This window comes from Silene latifolia, chromosome 11 (assembly GCF_048544455.1).
Source record: "Silene latifolia isolate original U9 population chromosome 11, ASM4854445v1, whole genome shotgun sequence".
NCBI classification, from domain to species: domain Eukaryota; kingdom Viridiplantae; phylum Streptophyta; class Magnoliopsida; order Caryophyllales; family Caryophyllaceae; genus Silene; species Silene latifolia.
Window position 1 is genome coordinate 10,267,398 of NC_133536.1, and position 19,501 is coordinate 10,286,898.

General features: G+C 37.0%; 1 protein-coding gene across 1 annotated transcript in view; it reads left to right on the forward strand.

Annotated features, from left to right (window-relative positions):
• Positions 1-962: 962 nt before the first annotated feature.
• Positions 963-19,501, forward strand: part of LOC141612539 (uncharacterized) — a 55,769-nt gene continuing 37,230 nt past the window's right edge. The window contains exons 1-8 of the mRNA XM_074431354.1: positions 963-1,119; positions 3,163-3,624; positions 3,906-8,005; positions 8,079-8,167; positions 8,334-8,384; positions 8,486-8,577; positions 11,872-16,711; positions 16,886-17,120. Of these exons, the coding sequence (XP_074287455.1) occupies positions 5,575-8,005; positions 8,079-8,167; positions 8,334-8,384; positions 8,486-8,577; positions 11,872-15,313 (6,105 nt within the window). The 5' untranslated portion in view covers positions 963-1,119; positions 3,163-3,624; positions 3,906-5,574 and the 3' untranslated portion in view covers positions 15,314-16,711; positions 16,886-17,120. The remainder of the gene's footprint in view (positions 1,120-3,162; positions 3,625-3,905; positions 8,006-8,078; positions 8,168-8,333; positions 8,385-8,485; positions 8,578-11,871; positions 16,712-16,885; positions 17,121-19,501) is intronic.

The following is a 19,501-nucleotide window of genomic DNA, read 5'->3' on the forward strand; positions in this document are numbered from 1 at the left end:
TAAAGGTAGTGCATAATACATATAAAATGGAGCTAATCTAAGGAGTAAAAGTATGTAAATTATGCACTTATCAGGTGTGTTTTGTTCATTATTCATTGGTACCCCCGAGATTAAATAGTCTCGACCTACGACTATCGGCCTTTCTGTTGACAGTCCACCAGTAGCAGAAGAGAGGGTTATATCGTAGAGCTGTTACAATTGCTTCAACGAAGCTACACCGCTTGACACCGAGATCGATTTTGCAATAAATTGATCTTTACGAGATTTTTGTTTTTGACAAATAAATCATTGCTTTCCGAACTAGTGGTCGAGAGTTGTGGCCACTCAAAACTTCATCATTTTCAAAAGGAGGGTACACCTTAAAACAAAAATGTAGGGTAGACTTGTGACCTTGTAGATGTTGTAGATCAAATTACCCATTAAAAGATTCTTAATAGATAAGGTAAATAAATGACCGGGATAGATGAAGTAATTTTAGCGATTAAATGGAGGCTACTACACAAAAATTTGTAATTTATGAAAGAATTAGGGTTATTTTTTCGTGTACCCATAAACTTTTTCGTTTTCTAAGATGTATCCTCTTTTCTTGCAAAAAAAAAAAATTTGACCGTCAATAACTCTTGTCTACAAGGTCAGCATACGATAATTTTTTTTTTCAAATTAACCGTTCAGTTTGAAAAAGAATTCACTGACGTCTCAACTCGTAAATTGTGGTCGTCAAAGTTTATTCGTTAAAAAAGTTTTGACCAACCATAGCTACCGGTTACGAGTTCAAAAAGCGGTGATTTTTTTTTTCAAATTCAAGACTTTGACGAGATAATTGGTTTGAAAAAATAAAATTACCGCTTTCTGAAATGGTAACAGAGAATTATTGTCTGTCAAAGTTTTTTTTGTGAAAAACAAGGGATATTAAAAAACGAAAAAATTCAAGAGTACACGAGAGAACATCTCAAAGACTTTTTATACCTCGTTGCAAGGAAACCCAATGGTATGAATTATGATATGCGATTAAAATGGAAGTGATTAGACTAAAAAGCAAATGGGTAATTGATAAAGAGAAGAGTAGTCAATCCAAAATCAGATCAAATCAAGATTTAACTCCAGATTTTAATTACTGAGGTAATTCTTTTATCCCTCTCTAGTTTTAATTGTTCGCACTCGCAGTACGCATTTCTCTCGTTGTATGATTTTACCCCTCTCGTCTCCTTCTATGATTTTAACTAATTTCTGTGATCGCAGTAATACTATATTACTCCCTCCGTCCCACTCATTTGTTTGAATTTGAGTAAAATTGATTGGGAAATAGATACATAATTTTAGGGAAAAAAAATTGATTGGAAAATTAATCCATCTAATCAATTCACTATATCTCTATTCACATAGTTTCAATCAAATTTCAAAATTGATCGATAATATCTAATTGAATGTATGCCTGTTTTTGTTCTGATAATTGATTTCACTGGTTTCATTGTAAATATTGCAAGTTAGTATTGATTTCCGAAATAAGTATAACATTGAAGAAAGACGATGATCTGTAAATCGTAATGTATAAATATGATAGATTTGAGGGTGTATTGCTTAGAATTTCAAAGGAGTTGAGCTCAAGGGCAGTAAATGTAGATTTCTGGGGAAAGGAAGTAGCAGAGTTTCGTGTTGTGAAAATAAATTACAATTTTATTTTGGTAACTTATCTGATTTGTTGTTTTGCGGTATACATTTCTCTCATTCCAGTAGTTTATTTGACTACTATATCCCTCTCATTTCGTTTTGCTGCTTTACCTCATTTTTATGATCTTGGAACTGGTATAGATTGGAAAATTGATCCAACATTCCAACTAATCAATTCACTATCCCTAATTACATTATTTTCAATCAAATTTCAAAATTGATCGAATATTTGATGGATAAAATCTAATTGAATGTATGAAACATAGAATCAGACGCGCATTTCGAGTCTAAAATGCAAGTCAAATTTACTCATTGTCCTTTGAAACTGTCTTGTTTTTGTTCTGGTCATTGATTTCCCCGGTTTCATTGGAAAATTAATTAGAGTTTTGATTTTAAAATAGGGTGGTGCTCATTCATGGACGAGTTTTAGTCTTTCATGAACATAAATGACCATTATATCCCTTTTATTTTAATTCCTTCATTTACTCTTTTGTTTCATCATCCAAACACCACCGGCTAACATCACTCGTCAGCCACCATGCACCACCCTCACCGTCGCCTTCCTTGTGCCACCGGCCGGTCTTGACGACCTACTCTGATTTCAATTGTCACGCATCTAGCAAGGTGGTTGATGAGGTGTATCATGTTTATATAGATTGCTTAATCATAAAGGTTTGTATGCATGTCGTCCACTCGTACTACAGTGTGAGCAAGGCAACTATTATATTGAAGGATGCTTGCTGTAATCCTAATTTCTGTAAACCCTAATTTCATTAGTATAACTAATTTCACCCACCTAATTTAATATAACATCGTTAATGAAGTAAATAAATTAGAATTATTACTTGATTGACATGAGTATTAGCGTCCATAGTAGATTAATCTGACGAATTTGATTAATTTTGTGAGGAAGATTAATTTTGTGAGGGAGAGAATTAGAGAGTGTGCTCTTTTTTTGTTTTTTGGGGGAAGGGTAAGGTATGGAAAACAAATGGCAAAAAGTCCGTGAAAGAGCAACTACGTTAAAATAAGAGTTGTTTTTCGAAATAGGCATAACGTTGAAAAATATCATATCCGTAAATTGATTATCGAAGATAGATTTCGGAGTATATTGGTTAGAATTGAGAGGACACAGTTTTTTAACCCTGAAGTGTCTGGACTTTATGAAGGATATAATTGACTCATAAACTCTATTATCTATAGAGACCACTTATCTGACATCTCCATTATGGCATCATCCGCAACCTCAAATCAATTGCTACCTCACTTCTTATCCATTTCAGATCCTTTATTTCTCGGTTGTACTTTCTTAGAAATTGCTCATTGATCTCTTGCATGATATTGCTGAAAAAGTAGCGGGAGAAGAGATTTGTAGGTTTAGTATTGATACTTCTAATGTGGGTAAACGAGTTCGCCATCTTTCTTTTGAGAGCAGGCCTCAATCACATCACATCTTCAATAATACTCATGTTCGTACATGTCTACAAATTATAGGTGCAATTGGCCAATTACGACCAGGTAAATCAATACCGAAATGGTCATGTTTAAGATCATTGGATTTGGGTTATTCAAGGGCCAAAAGTTTACCAAAATCAATAGGTCAAGTGCTACATTTGAAGAGTTTAGACCTCTCATACAATACCAATCTAGAAGTTCTACAAACTTTGGATTTACAATATTGCACTAGTTTAAAACAAGTGCCAGATGATGTGAGCAAGCTAGTTGATCTAAGCACCTTAAATGTAGACAACTGTGATGCGCTGAGTTGTATGCCGGAGGGCATAAGTATGTGGAGCTCTCTGCACACTCTATGCCAATTTGTGGTGGGTGGGCGAACAAGATCAGCTTCAAAGCAATGTTTTTATGGGTTGGAAGACCTGTTGGGATCTATATATAGACTGCGTTGTGGTCAGTTCAGATGGGAATATGCTGGATGCCTTAGATGCAGGCGTCAAGGTAGTATTCACTTGCCTATCTATTGATGCACCCACCTTCTGCAGATTTCGGCATTTCATTTTCTCGCCACTTTACCCCTCTCTTATCATTGACAAAGCCTTCTATTAGTTTCACCATGTTTAAGGGCTTGGTATAGAAGGGTTAAAATGTAGAAGGTTTTAAGGTGATTTAATTCCAATCCTTTGGAAGATATTGAAGTTAATTGGACTAAAAAAGAAATTTGTTCTATGAAACTGCTATGTAGGGGTTAGAGCGTACACTGAACTCTTTTGTTTGTGCAGGCTGCTCTGAGCCATACGCGAGTGCCACGAGTTCAGGTCATTGCTGCTGACGCTAGTTCTTCAAGTGATCAACTAGAAATTGATGCCAGTGATGAAGAGTTTCTAGTTTCTACATATTGATACTTCTGCCGACTGCCGTTCCTGTATAATTACATTGACAAAGGTTTCAGATTTTCTTTATCGTCTAGTAAACTTTGACTGCACATCTCTTGGTCATGAGTTCGCAAAGTGACAACTATTTTCCAAATTAATCGTCTTCATGAGATCTTCGGTTTGGCAAAAAAAATCGTTGCTTTCCGAACTTGATACCGGCCCTATTTCGTAAAAACATAAGTGAAATTAGTAGATTCCGCTATCAATCTACTATTTTCATATATTTGGTAGACATATTTTGACAGTACATTGGTCAAAATCCACTATTTGTGAATATACTAGTAATAGGCTAATTACCAAACTTCCATCCCGAATTCTTCTAATTTAATTTGATAATCAAATATTAATTTATTAATTAAAACTACACCCCACAGTCTCCAGTCCTAATGGAATTGACATGTTAATGACAAAGTCAACATGATGTTCTGTTTACATGTGGGCATGTGGCTACTTAATTCAATTTTGTACTCCTCACACTTTCTGCATTATCTATTTTTCTGAAATCTTGCATTTACAACAAATTTAAAAAACATAAAAAAAAAAAAAAAAAAAAAAAAAAAACTCTTGAGATATTATTCAAGTCCCACAATCATGGACGTTTCAACAGCGTTGTCCTTAGTTCAAACTATCCTTGCTGCTATCCAAACTTTGGGTCACTTACAGTCTGTGTGCTCCATTTCTAATTGCAAATCCGAGCTTGATGATCTCCAGAACACCGTCGAAACTGTCAGAGCTGTTCTTGAGGATGCTGATGCCAAGCAGGACTTGCTCAGCAGCCAGGAGAAGAATTACATTCAAGAGCTCAAAGATGCTGTTTACGATGCCGATGATGTGTTAGATGAGTTCCTTACCCTTGCCAAGCAGAATCAACTCAAAGGCAACAAGGTGAAATCCTATTTTTTTCGATTTAAGCTTCTTACTCACAGACTTTCAAGTAAAGTCAAAATGGTTAACGACAAGTTGAACAAAATTGCCACTAAGAGTGATAAGTTTAGTTTTAAGGTTGACTTTAAGCCTCTGAAATTTACAAAGGAGGAGACTTCTTCTTTTTTATGTGATCAAATCATTGGGAGGGAGGAAGATGTGGAGAAGATTACAGCTTTGTTATTGGGTTCCAATAATGTTGATCAGCAAAATGTTTCTTTTCTTGCCATTATGGGGATGGGAGGTTTAGGAAAAACCGCTCTTGCCCAACTTGTTTATAACGATCCTAGGATTAGTGAGGCATTCGAATTGAAGAGGTGGACTTGCATTGCTGATCAGGATGTACAACGGTGGAGCTTGAAAATGTTTTTAGGGAAGGTGGTAAAAGGACCATCCATTGATGATAAATCATCTTTGGAGGAGTTACATCATAAAGTTAAGGGGCAATTGGAAGGGAAAAAATATTTGCTCGTGTTAGATGATGTGTGGACTGAGTGTTATGATCAATGGCAGCAGTTTGAAGGGTTTTTGAAGGTGGGGGGGAAGGGGAAGTTGGATAATTGTAACCACGCGCTCAAAAACAACTGCCCAAATGATTGGAGGTAATCAAATACATGAGTTGCGAGGTTTGTCAGAACCGGATTCCTGGCATTTGTTTGAAAGGATGGCGTTTCAATCAGAGGAAAGAGAGGCTGAATTAGTTGAACTTGGCAAAGAGATTGTTAAAAAGTGCGCCAATGTTCCGCTTGCTATTAGAGTAGTTGGAAGTCTTTTGCGTGGTCAATCCAAGTCTAAGTGGCTATCATTTCACGACAAAGGTTTAGACTATCTTAGTGAAACTAATGATACCATGACCCGCATATTGAAGTTAAGTTATGATCAACTTAACCCTTCCCTGAAGGCGTGTTTCGTGTATTGTGCTCTCTTTCCTAAGGATTGGAAGATTAGTAAGCAAATGTTGGTTCAACTTTGGATGGCACAAGGCTACATTAACACGGAGAATTTAGGAGAGGAGTACTTTCTAATATTGCTCCAAAGGTGTTTTTTCCAAGATTTACTCGAGGATGAATTTGAGGGGATTGACTCGTTTAAAATACATGATCTTTTGCATGATACTGCTGAAAAAATAGCCGGTGAAGAAATTTGTAGGTTTAGTTTTGATACTTCTAATGTGAGTAAAAGAGTTCGTCATCTCTCTCTTATGAGCTACCCTCATGCACATCACATATTCAATAATACTCATGTTCGTACATGTCTTCAAATTAAGGGCAGAATGGACCAATTACTAGAAATTAAATCAATACCAAAATGGACATGCTTAAGGTCATTAGATTGGAGCTATTCAGAGGCCAAAAGTCTACCAAAATCAATAGGTCAATTGTTGCATCTGAGGAGTTTAGACCTCTCATTTAATAGAAATCTAAAAGTTCTTCCCAGATCAATAACAAAGCTAGTTAATCTTCAAACTTTGAATTTACGTTTTTGCTACCATTTAAAACAATTGCCAGATGATGTGAGCAAGCTAGTTGATCTAAGCACCTTAAATGTAGCTCGATGTGATGCGCTGAGTTGTATGCCGGCAGGCATAGGTATGTTGACCTGTCTGCAAACTCTATGCCAATTTGTGGTTGGTGCTCGAGCAAGTTCAACTTCAGAGCAATGTTTTCGTGGGCTGAAAGACCTATGTCATCTGAATAAATTAAAAGGGAGTTTGAGTATTCAAATTGCAGTACTTAAGAATGCAAAATTTGTGAAGGAAGAACATGGCGGGGGAGCCTATTTAAGGGGTAAGGAACACCTAGAGACGCTTGTTATTAACTTTAGACGGGGAGAGGAGTATGGAAGCAAGGAGTCTGAGCAAGAGCTACTGGAAGAGATGCAGCCTCATCATGATATCAAGGCATTGGAGTTGAATGGGTATCATGGTGAGACAATACCGAGATGGCCACGGAGGGGGGATAACTCGGCGTTGTTTGATTTCCCTAATCTTGTCACTTTGAAGATCGAAGATTGCAGTGATTTGCTCTATCTGCCTTGGCAGATTGGGAAACTTCCGCACCTTAAAACGCTTAAAATTTCTAAATTGTTGAATATGGAGTATGTGGCCGACTCAGAAACACTTGTCTCGGGTGAAGGATCATCCTTCTTTCCCTGCCTCGATTTCCTTGAGATTGATACGTTGCCTAAGTTAAAGGGGTGGTGGCGTAGATCAGATTTAGGGTCCCTCCTGGTCAAGCTTAATGGCAGTGGGAGCTGCCCAGAAGTCCGTGTAGAGTGGGTATCATCTCCCTCTTTTCCTCGGCTGAATTATCTGACTATAAAACATTGCGAAAAAATATTGTTTGCTCCTTTATATCCGGTACTCGAACATCTCGATATATATGACTCTAGGGGAAAGCTGTTCTGGAGTGGTATGAGGAGCACACCTCGCCATCATCCGTCGTCACATCCCAAATCGTGTAAACTGGAAATCAGCAACTTGGAGTGGCTCAAATCAATGCCAGTTGAGTACTCTCAGTTTATTGTAGAGCTAGATATAGTGGAAGATGAGAGCTTGGGAGAAGTGAATGAGTTTCCGTCTTGTTTGTTGTCTTCCCTGCGAAGCCTCTGCATCAGAAATTGCCCCAAACTTAAGAGCGTGGGAGGATGGTTGGAGCATCTTTCTGCCTTGGAGTATTTGCGTATATCAGAATGTCCAGAAGTGGAGTTGGGTGGAATGTCATGGCATAACCTTGCTGCTACCCTTCTACACTTGCGTTTGTTTGGATTTGAAGAGATGGAAGAAATGCCAGAGGGGATACAGTACTGCACTTCTCTCAAATCTCTTTACATTATGAATTGTCCCAAACTGAAATACCTGCCAAAATGGATGCCCAAACTCACCTCTCTCCAAAAAATTGAATTTTGGTTTTGTTCCGAGAGTCTAATGGAAAGATGCCAACAACCGAATGGGGAGGACTGGCCCCTCATCCGGCACATCTCAGAATTTAAAGTCTGGTATAGTGGTACTGGGGTAGAGGATAGTACTTTATAGAATGGTTTTAATTTGAGTGTTTGTGTTTAGAAATTGGACTCTATTTGTTTAACTTTTGTTAGACCGGTGGTGTTATGGACCTATGGTTATCAAATTGTACTGTACTAGTTATGTGAAGGTGTCGAGGTTAAGGGAAAAGAGGTATGCCAGGGTATATGATCTGCATTGCATTCTGAATTGTGCTTTTGTGTTGTTCAGGCAACTCTTTTTGAAATACTAGACAAGTAGAAATATTATGTTTTTGGTGTAAAGGGAGCCAAAAGGGGGTATGGATGGTGTGTAATATAGTTGTAAGGTTGTTTCTCGTTTGTGTGTAGCTATGTCTGCGTTTGCGCGGAATAAGGCGTGCCTCGGAAGGTCTGTATCAGGTTAGCTGCTTCCGTTAGCCCAAGGCTGTTGCCTGTCAGTTGTTTCCGTATAAAGGGAATGAACATGCTTTATACCAAAAACTGACTTAATTTATGTGCAGGTGCCCTATAATGCCAGACTTGATGCACAAGAACTAGCAAATACGGAACCCATCAACGCTTACTCCAATTGTTGTAGCACTCTAAATGCCATGTATCCATGAACTTTAACCATTTGAAAAACCAGGTGAACATGAGAAGCAACAGAAAATATTCGCCGATTAATAGTATTTTAATAATGTTAACTGTTAACCCCGGTGTTTATGCATGAGTGCCGGGCTGCTTGACTGTAATTTCTATCATGTCGTTGATTTGCAATATATTCTGAAGTGTTATTGTTTAAATCTGTTTGCTTGTTGGATCGACAACTTTCATGGCGAAGCTTATAAATTATACGACCAAACTATGTCTCACTTTATAAGTTCAGAATTTGTTGGTAACACAGTAATGTGCTCGTGCTCGCTTATTTACGATGCTAATTTGAAACAGAAAGAATCTACCGTTCGATTACAAAGACCGGTGTTGGGTGACAGGGGTATAAGGAATCGGGTTCCGCATAATTAAAATGGTTAAAATAATTTTTTGTTAGGGAAGATAAGAAATACAAGCTCGAACACACACAAAAAAAAAATGAAGTAACTAGAGAACATTTAATCTAATTGTAACACGGTTATACAAAAAAGAGTAGCTCTGTTTTGAGACGATCTCAACATAAGACGGGATTTAATAATAAAGACGGAAAAGATAAAATTATCTTGTGATTATTTAAAATGGTAAAATGGTCATATTTTATCGTATAAATAAACATGTGATTATTGTGTTTGTGTTAAACATACAATTATCTAGTCTCATAAATCATACTGCCTCTTATTCTAAATAATAATATTCTTCCTTTCCTCTTTTTATCTATTCACAATACTTTTTTTTTCTTTCCTTATTTAGTAAAATTTAATTAATACTTATTTTAATCATCTCACCCCACAACAATACTTATTTTAATCACCTTATCTTACAACATTACTTATTTTAATCACTTCACCCACAATAATACCCCACAATACATTCTCTTTCCATTTACCTCATCCCACCACAATACTTTAGCTTATTTAATTCGGGTTTCCTTAATTCTCGTGTTACCATTGAATAGGAAATATTATCTAGAATAAGAGTGAGTAAATAGTTTCAATAACTAGCTTGTTTTACAATAGACCCGGCTAAACAAGTTTGTAACTTAATCAAAGATAAACGCAAACTCAGGTGTACAAGGAGCAATGGAGATGGAAATTTACACATACACCCGACTCAAATACGGACTAAACCAAATGATTCACGCCCAAAAACCAAATAAACCAGATGATGGTTCACACCCAAAAAAACAAATTTAAACGCAGGGAGACAAGAAGAAGGAAAGAGCAGTAAAAATATTCATTTGTAGAGAAGAAGTAAATCCAACTGAGATCAAGTCAAGATTTTAATTACTGTGGTAATTCTTTTACCCTTATCTTATTATATTGTTTTGTCTTATTTATTTCTCTCATCTTGGTACATTTTTTACAATTTTGCTCCACTCATTTCATTTTACGGTTTTACCTCGTTTCCGTGATTGTGGTGGTACTGTCGTACTGGTATAGTCAATTAGTCATATTCTTTACTTGATACGGAGTATCTTAATAATCTTATATCCTTCTGATCATTATTAAGTATCTGTAATCATATACCCTAGTTTCAATCATATTTTAAATTGATTTCAAAATTGATGGGCAAAATCAAATTGAATGTATAAAACATTAGAACAAGGAGAATTGTTATCCACCTACTCTTTTCTACTTTCTCGTTTAATAACCGGTTAGAATATATTCCCTCTATTCTCCTATTTTCTTAAAGAGAGCTTTATTGCGGTACATTTGATCGTATTTTTCAATATCTATATGGTACTTTTTTTTTTGTCGAATTTCTTTTTCTTAAAAATTGATATTAATCGTAAATGTTTTATTTTTAAATAAATAGTTTTTATTTTTCAACTTATTTAAAACTTTGACCTCCAAAAAGCAAATGAGAAAAAAATAGGAGAATAAAGGGTACTATATTTGGTCTTATCTACTTGTCATTCAACCCTACACGATACTCCCTCCTATTCACTATATTCTTCCCCTTTCCTTTTTGCACAAGAAATAAGCAAGTGAATTTGGACCACACAAAATACATTACCCCACATGCAATTGAATTTGGACCACACAAATCAACCTAATAAAGGAAATAGGGAAGAAAACCCGAATAATCCGAATAAGGAATTAGGGAAGAATATAGTGAATAGGAGGGAGTATATATTATCTTTAATTGATTGTAAGAGGGTAAAGGGAGAAGGTGGAATAAGAGGTGGGAAAGAGATGAGACGCCCACTGATTTGAGAGTCTAAAATGCAAGTCAAGTTTAATGATTGTCGTTTGAAATCTTGTGCCAAAGTGTGTGGATTTTATCATCTTGTGAACTCAAATAATTGGACTCCTTTATTTTTAGACCACTTATCTCACATCTCCATTATCCGCACCCTGAAATCAGTTGATTGAAATCGTCCTCACAAATTTTAAACAATTGGTCTCCCTTGTGACGGGTTACCATTTGTGGCGGATATTTTGTAAGATAAAATGGTAACAAAATGGGTTAGTGAAAAAAGGGGACCACATGAACAGTGTTGCAGAGAGAGAAGAAGTGGGTACTTTGTGAGGTAAAATGGTATCCGTCACTCAAGAGTGACGGATATGTGCCGTCACAAACAAGAATTTGTGAATTTTAAAAGGTAACACAATTTCGAAGAATCGGAGAGAGTATTATTTATTATTCCAAATCACATTTACATAATAATGTGAACAGGTCTGCAAATGAAAAGAGGAATTTCCGACATCATTCATGTTTCAGACTCATTATTATAATTTTCGGAATTTTTAGTTAAAATTTTCGAAAGTTTTTCGAGTGTACCTTATATCATTACCAATTCGCACCCACTAAAATTTTTCGCCCCCTAAGCTTAAATCTTGGCTCCGCCAATGAGATTATTCGGATGATCAACCCAGAGTTTGGATTGCAAGTGAGATGAATTAAGTACAATTATTTGAGAGAACGCTATATTTTTACAGCACATTAACCGACCAAACGTACAATAATGAACTTGACACATGAATGATGGTGTCGAAAATTACTCCTTTCATTTTCAGACTTGTTCTCCATTATTCGAACTTTCAGTTGTTACCTTTGTAGAATTAATAATTACTTCCTTGTAGTTGTGGCCTTGTGGGTGTAATCTAACCGAACTCCAGTCCTACTGGCCTACTTGGCATTGACATTTCAATGACAAAAGTCTTTACCAAGTCAACATATTTTACAAAACGCGTATGTGCTTATGAAATCTTGCCCTCTCTATTATTGCTTATCCATTTATCTGAAATCATGCATTTACAAACATACACAAAAACAAAACAAAAACTCAGAGATATCATTCCTTTCCCACAATCATGGAGCTATCAAATACGTTGTCTTTAGTTCAAACTATACTTACTGCTATCCAAACTTTGGGTCTGATGCAGTCAGTGTGCTCCATCTCTAACTGCAAATCCGAGCTTGATGATCTCCATAACACTGTCCAAACCGTCAGAGCTGTTCTTGAAGATGCTGATGCCAAGCAGGACTCTCTTAACTCCCAGGAGAAGAATTACATTCAAGAGCTCAAAGATGCTGTTTACGACGCCGATGATGTGTTAGATGAGTTCCTCACCCTTGCCAAACAGAATCAACTCAGACGCAACAAGGTGATCTCCTTTTTTTTTCGGTTTAAGCTTCTTACTCACAGACTTTCAAGTAAAGTCAAAAGGGTTAACAACAGGTTGAACAAAATTGCCATTAAGAGTGATAAGTTTAGTTTTAAGGTTGACTATAAGCCTCTGAAATTTACAAAGGAGGAGACTTCTTCTTGTTTGTCTGATGTAATCATCGGGAGGGAGGAAGATGTGGAGAAAATTGTAGGTGTGTTGTTGGGTTCTCATAATGTACATCACCCAAATGTTTCTTTGCTTTCCATTATGGGTATGGGAGGTTTGGGAAAAACCGCTCTTGCGCAACTTGTGTTTAACGATCCTAGAATCACTGAGGCATTCCCACTGAAGAGGTGGACTTGCATTGCTGATCAGGATCAAGAACAGTTAGACTTGAAAGAGCATTTAGCGAAGGTGGTGAAAGGATTCTCTGTTACTGATAAAATGTCTTTGGAGGACATACATCATAGAGTGAAGGAGCAACTGGGAGGGAAAAAGTATTTGCTCGTGTTAGATGATGTGTGGACTGAAAGTTATGATGAATGGCAAAAGTTGGAAGGGTTTTTGAAGGTAGGGGGAAGGGGGAGTTGGATAATTGTAACCACACGCTCAAAAACAACTGCGCAAATGATTGCAGGTGATCAAATGCATGAGTTGCGAGGTTTGTCAGAATCCAATTCATGGCATTTGTTTGAAAGGATGGCGTTTCAAGCAGAAGAAAGAGATGATGAACTAGTTAAACTTGGCAAAGAAATCGTTAAAAAGTGCACCAATGTTCCACTTGCTATTAGAGTGGTAGGAAGTCTTCTGCGTGGTCAATCCAAGTCTAAGTGGCTGTCATTTCATGAAAAAGGGTTAGACTCTCTTGGTGAAAGTAATGATACAATAACCCGCATACTGAAGTTAAGTTATGATCAACTCAACCCTTCTTTGAAAGCTTGTTTTTCGTATTGTGCTATCTTTCCCAAGGATTGGCAGATTAGTAAGCAACTGTTGATTCAACTTTGGATGGCACAAGGCTACATTAACTCGGAGAATTTGGGCGAGGACTACTTTCTTATATTGTTTCAAAGGTGTTTTTTCCAAGATTTACTAGAGGATAAATTCGGGAAGAAAGTATTGTTTAAGATACATGATCTCTTGCATGATTTTGCTGAAAAAGTAGCAGGCGGAGAAATTTGTAGGATAAGTTTTGATACTTCCGGTGTGGGTAAACGAGTTCGCCATGTCTCTTTTGCACACCATATGAATTTTTGTACTTCCAGTGTGAGTGACTCTTATGCACAACATATCTTCAATAATACTCATATTCGTACGTGCCTTCAAATCAAGGATTGTTTGGTGGTGCGTATAGTGGGCCAATTACTAGCAAGTAAATCAATACCAAAATGGACATGCTTAAGGTCATTAGATTTGAGAGATTCAAAGGCCAAAAGTTTACCAAAATCAATAGGTAAACTGTTGCATTTGAGGAGTTTAGACCTCTCAGACAATAGTGATCTGAAAGTTCTTCCCAAGTCAATAACAAAGCTAGTTAATCTCCAAACTTTGAATTTATATAATTGTAAGAGTTTAAAACAACTGCCAGATGATGTGAGCAAGCTAGTTGATCTAAGCACCTTAGATATAGTTGACTGTGATGCACTGAGTTATGTGCCAATGCCGGCAGGCATAGGTATGTTGACCAATCTGCAAACTCTATGCCAATTTGTGGTTGGTGCTCGACCAAGTTCAACTTCAAAGCAATGGTTTTATGGGTTGGTAGACCTAAAGCACCTGAACAAATTGAAAGGGCATTTGAAGATTGAATTAGCAGTACTTAAAAATGCAAAATTTGTGAAGGAAGAACAAGGTGGTGGAGGCTACTTAAGGAGTAAGGAACACCTAGAAAATATTGTAATTAACTTTAGCGAGGGAGAGGAGTATGGAAGCAAGGAGTCTGAGCAAGCATTGCTGGAAGAGATGCAGCCTCATCATAATGTCAAGAGATTGAAGTTGAATGGGTATCATGGTGAGACAATACCGAGATGGCCAGGGAGGGGGGATAACTCGACGTTGTTCGATTTCCCTAATCTTGTCACTTTGCGGATCGTAGATTGCAGTGAGCTTCTGTATCTGCCTTGGCAAATTGGGAAACTGCCCCACCTTAAAACGCTACAGATTTCGAATTTGCCGAACATGGAATATGTGGCGGACTCAGAAACACTTGTCTCGGATGTAGGATCATCCTTCTTTCCCTGCCTCGATTTCCTGGAGATTGATGAGTTGCCTAAGTTAAAAGGGTGGTGGCGGAGATCAGAATCAGGGTCGCACATGGTCAACTCTAGTACTGACAGTAGGAGCAGCCGAGAAGGACAAGTAGAGTGGGAATCATCTCCCTGTTTTCCTCTACTAAAGATTCTCAGTATAAGAAATTGTGAAAATATGATGTTTGTCCCTTTATGTCCGCAACTCGAACAGCTCATAATATATGATTCCAGAGCAGATATGAGGTGCGCACATCGTCCCTTGTCATGTACCAAATTGAAGAGACTGGAAATCAACAACTTGGAGTGGCTCAAATCAATGCCAATCGAGTACTCTCAGTTTCTTTCAGAGATAGATATATGGTCTGATAAGAGAATGGAGAGGTTGGGAGAAGTAAATGAGTTTCCGACCTATTTATTGTCTTCCGTGCGAACCCTACGCATCAACTATTGCCCGGAACTTGTTAGCATAAGAGGATGGTTGGATCATCTATCTGCCTTGGAGTATTTGTGGATATACAGCTGTCCAAAAGTGGAGTTGGGTGGGATATCATGGCATAACCTTGCTGGTAGTCTTCAACACTTGTATTTGAGTGGATTAAAAGAGATGGAGGAATTGCCAGAGGGGTTACAGTACTGCACTTCCCTCCAATTTCTTGACATAACCTTGCTGCTACCCTTCAAACTGAAATCCATGCCAAAATGGATGCCCAAACTCACCTCTCTCCAGAAACTCAATATTGCGTGGTGTTCCGAGAGTCTTAGAGAAAGATGCCAAAAACCGAATGGGGAGGATTGGCCCCTCATCCACCACATCTCATCTCTTCACATATGCTAGAGATTAGAGAATAGTGTGCACTCTATCTTATACTCCGTACATTATTACGGGAATCCAATTATTATTTTATGAGATCTTAAGTTAAGTGACAAATTATATGAAGAAATAAGAATACACACTTCATCTTTATATTGTCGCTATTTGACTTTGGTAGTCAAATCATATAAACCACCTTTTTTTATGTATATTGTACCCTCCAATTTTTGTTGAACGAATTTTTTCTTCTTTGCAATTTACAAACAAACATAATCCATGTGAGAAAAACAATTTTTTCTTCTTTGCAATTTTTTCTTCTTTGCAATTCTCCCTCTAGTCGTTTAGTATGGCTAATTGGCTAAAGTACACATGGGATGTTCCCCTTGCTAATATTCAATGGGAAATGGGAGAATATTAATGACTTGCAGTAATTGAATTATAGTGAGGATGATTCAAGAGTTCAAATGAATAAGATAATCCATGTGAGAAAGATGTGAAGCTGTAAGGAGTTATACGATTTGATTATAGACTACTTAAACAAGTAGAGAGGTATATAAGATGATTTCTAAAATGGAGGGGTATATCGTAGAAAAACAAAAGACTGGGTACCATAGTCGACGTTGGTTGATAACTTGTATTATACACTGTACATATACAGCTACAAAATATTTGAATAGATTTGGTCTTGCTTAAGCCTTAAGACCGTCTTAATTTAAGATCTCTCGCAATCTTTTTATATTGTAACCTCTATTTTAATCGTGTGTGAAAGGTGTCTTAAGTTCTGGGTTCACAAAAAGGAGTACGACCATCTTAAAACGGTCCTTTTGATAACTACCTTACTCTTAGAAGGGTCATAATTTTCTTCTGATTTGGATTCATTTTTAGTACATAATTTGAGTGAAAGGCCAGTCTTACGCATGGCGAATTGTTTACTACCTCGCCATCATTTTAAGTCGTGCATTCTCAGAGCATGAATATAAATGAGGTTATCAGCAAAACTTCAAAATACGGCACAGATAGGTAATTCAAATTCCAAAATTTAGAGGGAATGACCCAAAAGAATTCTTGATATTTCTCGACCAAAATTTTCCCACATCGGAATACTGCCAAGGGCCAGCCTTCCTTGCTCCTATCTTTCCCTGCTAAATCAAATCGAAAGCTTTGGTTCACAGCTTGAGAATTGTCCATATATTTACATATGTTAACCTAATGCTACAGTTTACAAGTCCTACAAGGTGAGATATAAAATGGTGAAATTGAGTATGTCTCGTCTCCCGATGTATGTAGTCAATCTAGTCTCCTGAAAACCTTATCAATGACTTCTTTCAAATTCGTGCAGCCGACTATCTGAATTTCAGAGCTGATGGCTTCTAGAGCTTTTTCAGCCGAAGCGGGAACAACACACTTCTAAACCTTATCAAGGTGAGCTTTTTCACACCGTACAACTGGTGTATAGTCCATGAATTGAGAATGTGGTAGAGAATAGTCTTATTGTGTATAATATGATAATAGATTAATAGGAAATAATAATGATCGCACTATTTATTGTGTATTTCTGTTTACCATGTTAATAATGATGGCTACAACTTCTTTCAGGTACAATACTACTCCCTCCCTCCCTCCATTTCAATCATTTGGCTACCTTTAACTAAAATACCCGTCACAAAAAATAAAAAAAGGTAAACAAATGACTGAAGGAGGGGGCAAACTTTAATTAGTTGCATATAATTGGAGTACAAGCTGATCTTTGTTTTTGTCACTGAATCTATGATAGGCAAATGGTTCGGCTAGAATCAAGATAGGTGGAATTGATGTTATTGCAAGTGTGAAGGTAGTGTTACTTCTCTTTGTTACAGTTGTGAATAAACAGAAGTTCTTTAATTTTTATCCCCTTTGTTAATGTATCTATCACGAAATGCATGCTGAACTTGGTAGACCTAGTTCTCTTCTCGACCTGATCATGGAAAGGTTTCAATACATGTTGATTGCAGTGCAAGTGTATCAGGTATGTAGTTATCTTAACTCACGTAGTTCATGCTGTCTTCTCTACAGGATTTCAGTAATTGCGGAATTCTTGTTTATATTTGTAGATTCTCTTAGAAACAATAGAACACTTCCAATTTCATCTTCCCTTTTCAAACATTACAATTCGATGGTTTGGTCAAACTCTTGATTGTGATCTGCTTCTTATGTGTGCCCTTGGTTTAGCCTCCTATAGGGAAGTAAATTTGGAGCTTGTAAGAAAAATTTTGTTCAAAAGATATTTGTTATATCATCAATACATTAATGGTTGAAACCAAAATGCAAATCATTAGTTTCATAAGTTTGTTCAAAAGATATTTGTTATATCATCCTATTTATATTGTTCTCACTTGATTTGGTTTTTTACCGTGCAGGAATCATTGCAGTGAATAAATTCAATGTTTTAAATTAAGGTTGAAACCAAAATGCAAATCATCTGTAAAGGTCTTGAAAATTGCTGCGGCTGCACTTTGAGGTGATACCGTGACCGTGACTGAAACCTTGATTTAGACCTGTTGGGATTTATATATAGACCGTCTTGTGGTCAGTTCTGATGGGAATTTGCTGGATGCCTTTATGGTACAGGTATCAAGGTATTACTCACTTATCTACTGAAGCACTTGACTGAACCCCTGTGTATATCGCATCAAATCCATCGCAGTTGTCACTGTGATACCAATCCCAACACTATCGTTACATCTATTGCGGTGTTAGAGAGTAATGGAGCTTCTGCCTAATGGATTGAACCCCTGTGTTTGTGCAGGTTGCTTTGAGTGACACGGGAGTACCTGAGAGTTCAGGTCATTGCTGCTGACGCTAGTTCTTCAAGTGAGATCAGCAAGAAAGGCAGAAATCGATGTCAGTGATCATGCTTCCGCAGTCCCTGACATAATTACATTGACAAAGGTTTCAATTTTTCTTTATCATCTACTCCATTACTCCCTCTATCCTATTTACATGTTCGCTATTTAGACTTTGACAGCTATATTGTTGTACACAGTTCCATATATTTGAAGATATTAGCTACCGTAGTCTACATTTGTGCATAACGAAAGTCAAATGAGAACAATATAAATAGGACGAAGGATTTGATTAGGCTCATTATTTCTCGTTTGACTCTACGTGGGAAAACACTATATAGTAGATGCAAGTGCGGAGGAAGAATCCCAAATGAGTTCAGCTATTTCCATCTCTGTAAAACGGCGGAATAAAAGAGGTAAACGAATGACTTAAGACAAATGGAGTATTTTATGTGCGTTATTGTATAATGTATACGTTGTTATCTTATCTGAAGTAGTTCATGCTGAGTTCCCCTGACCTGTTGACGTCTGAACTGATTGACAATGTTTATATTCTTAGCGGTTTTCATGGTTTGGCTGTGTTATCTTCTTCTTTGTAGGATTTCAGTAATTGCAGATTTTTTGTTTAAATTTCTAGTTTGTTTTAGAAACAGTAGAACACATCCAATTTCAACTTCAGTTTTCGATCTTTACAGTACGAAAATTGGGTCAAATCTCGAGCCTAATCCCTTCTACGTGTGCCCTTATTTTAGTTTCTCTTTATTTGATTCCTTCTTTGGATAACTTTCTAAAAGTATTAGACATCAGTTACTGAGTGATTTTAGCATATGTCACAGGGCAAAGGAGGTGAAGAATTGTCGTCGGAACTTGGAACTGGCACTTGCTCTACAGAGAGGGCTATTGGGAAGTAAAAGTGGAGCTGGTATGAATTTTTGTTCACAAGATACTCTGTATATGATATATCACCAATACGTTAATGGTCGATTAAGGATACTGCAATGAATAAATTCATTGTTTTTTAAATCAAGGTCGAAACCAAAATGTGAATGTTTTGTAAAGGTCTTGAAGATTACTGCGGCCGCATTTAGCAAGATCAGGCGTCAAAGTAGTATTCACTTGCCTATCCAGTATCTACTGATGCACCCACCTTCTGCAGATTTAGGCATTTCATTTTCTCGCCATTTTACCCCTCTCTTATCTTTGACGGTTAAAATTATAAAAGGTTTTTGGTGATTTAATTCCAATCCTTTGGAAGATACTGAAGTCAATTGGACTAAAAGAGAAATTTGTTCTATGAAACTGCTATGTAGGTGTTAGAGCGTACACTGAACTCTTTTATTTGTGCAGGCTGCTCTGAGCCATACGCGAGTACCACGAGTTCAGGTCATTG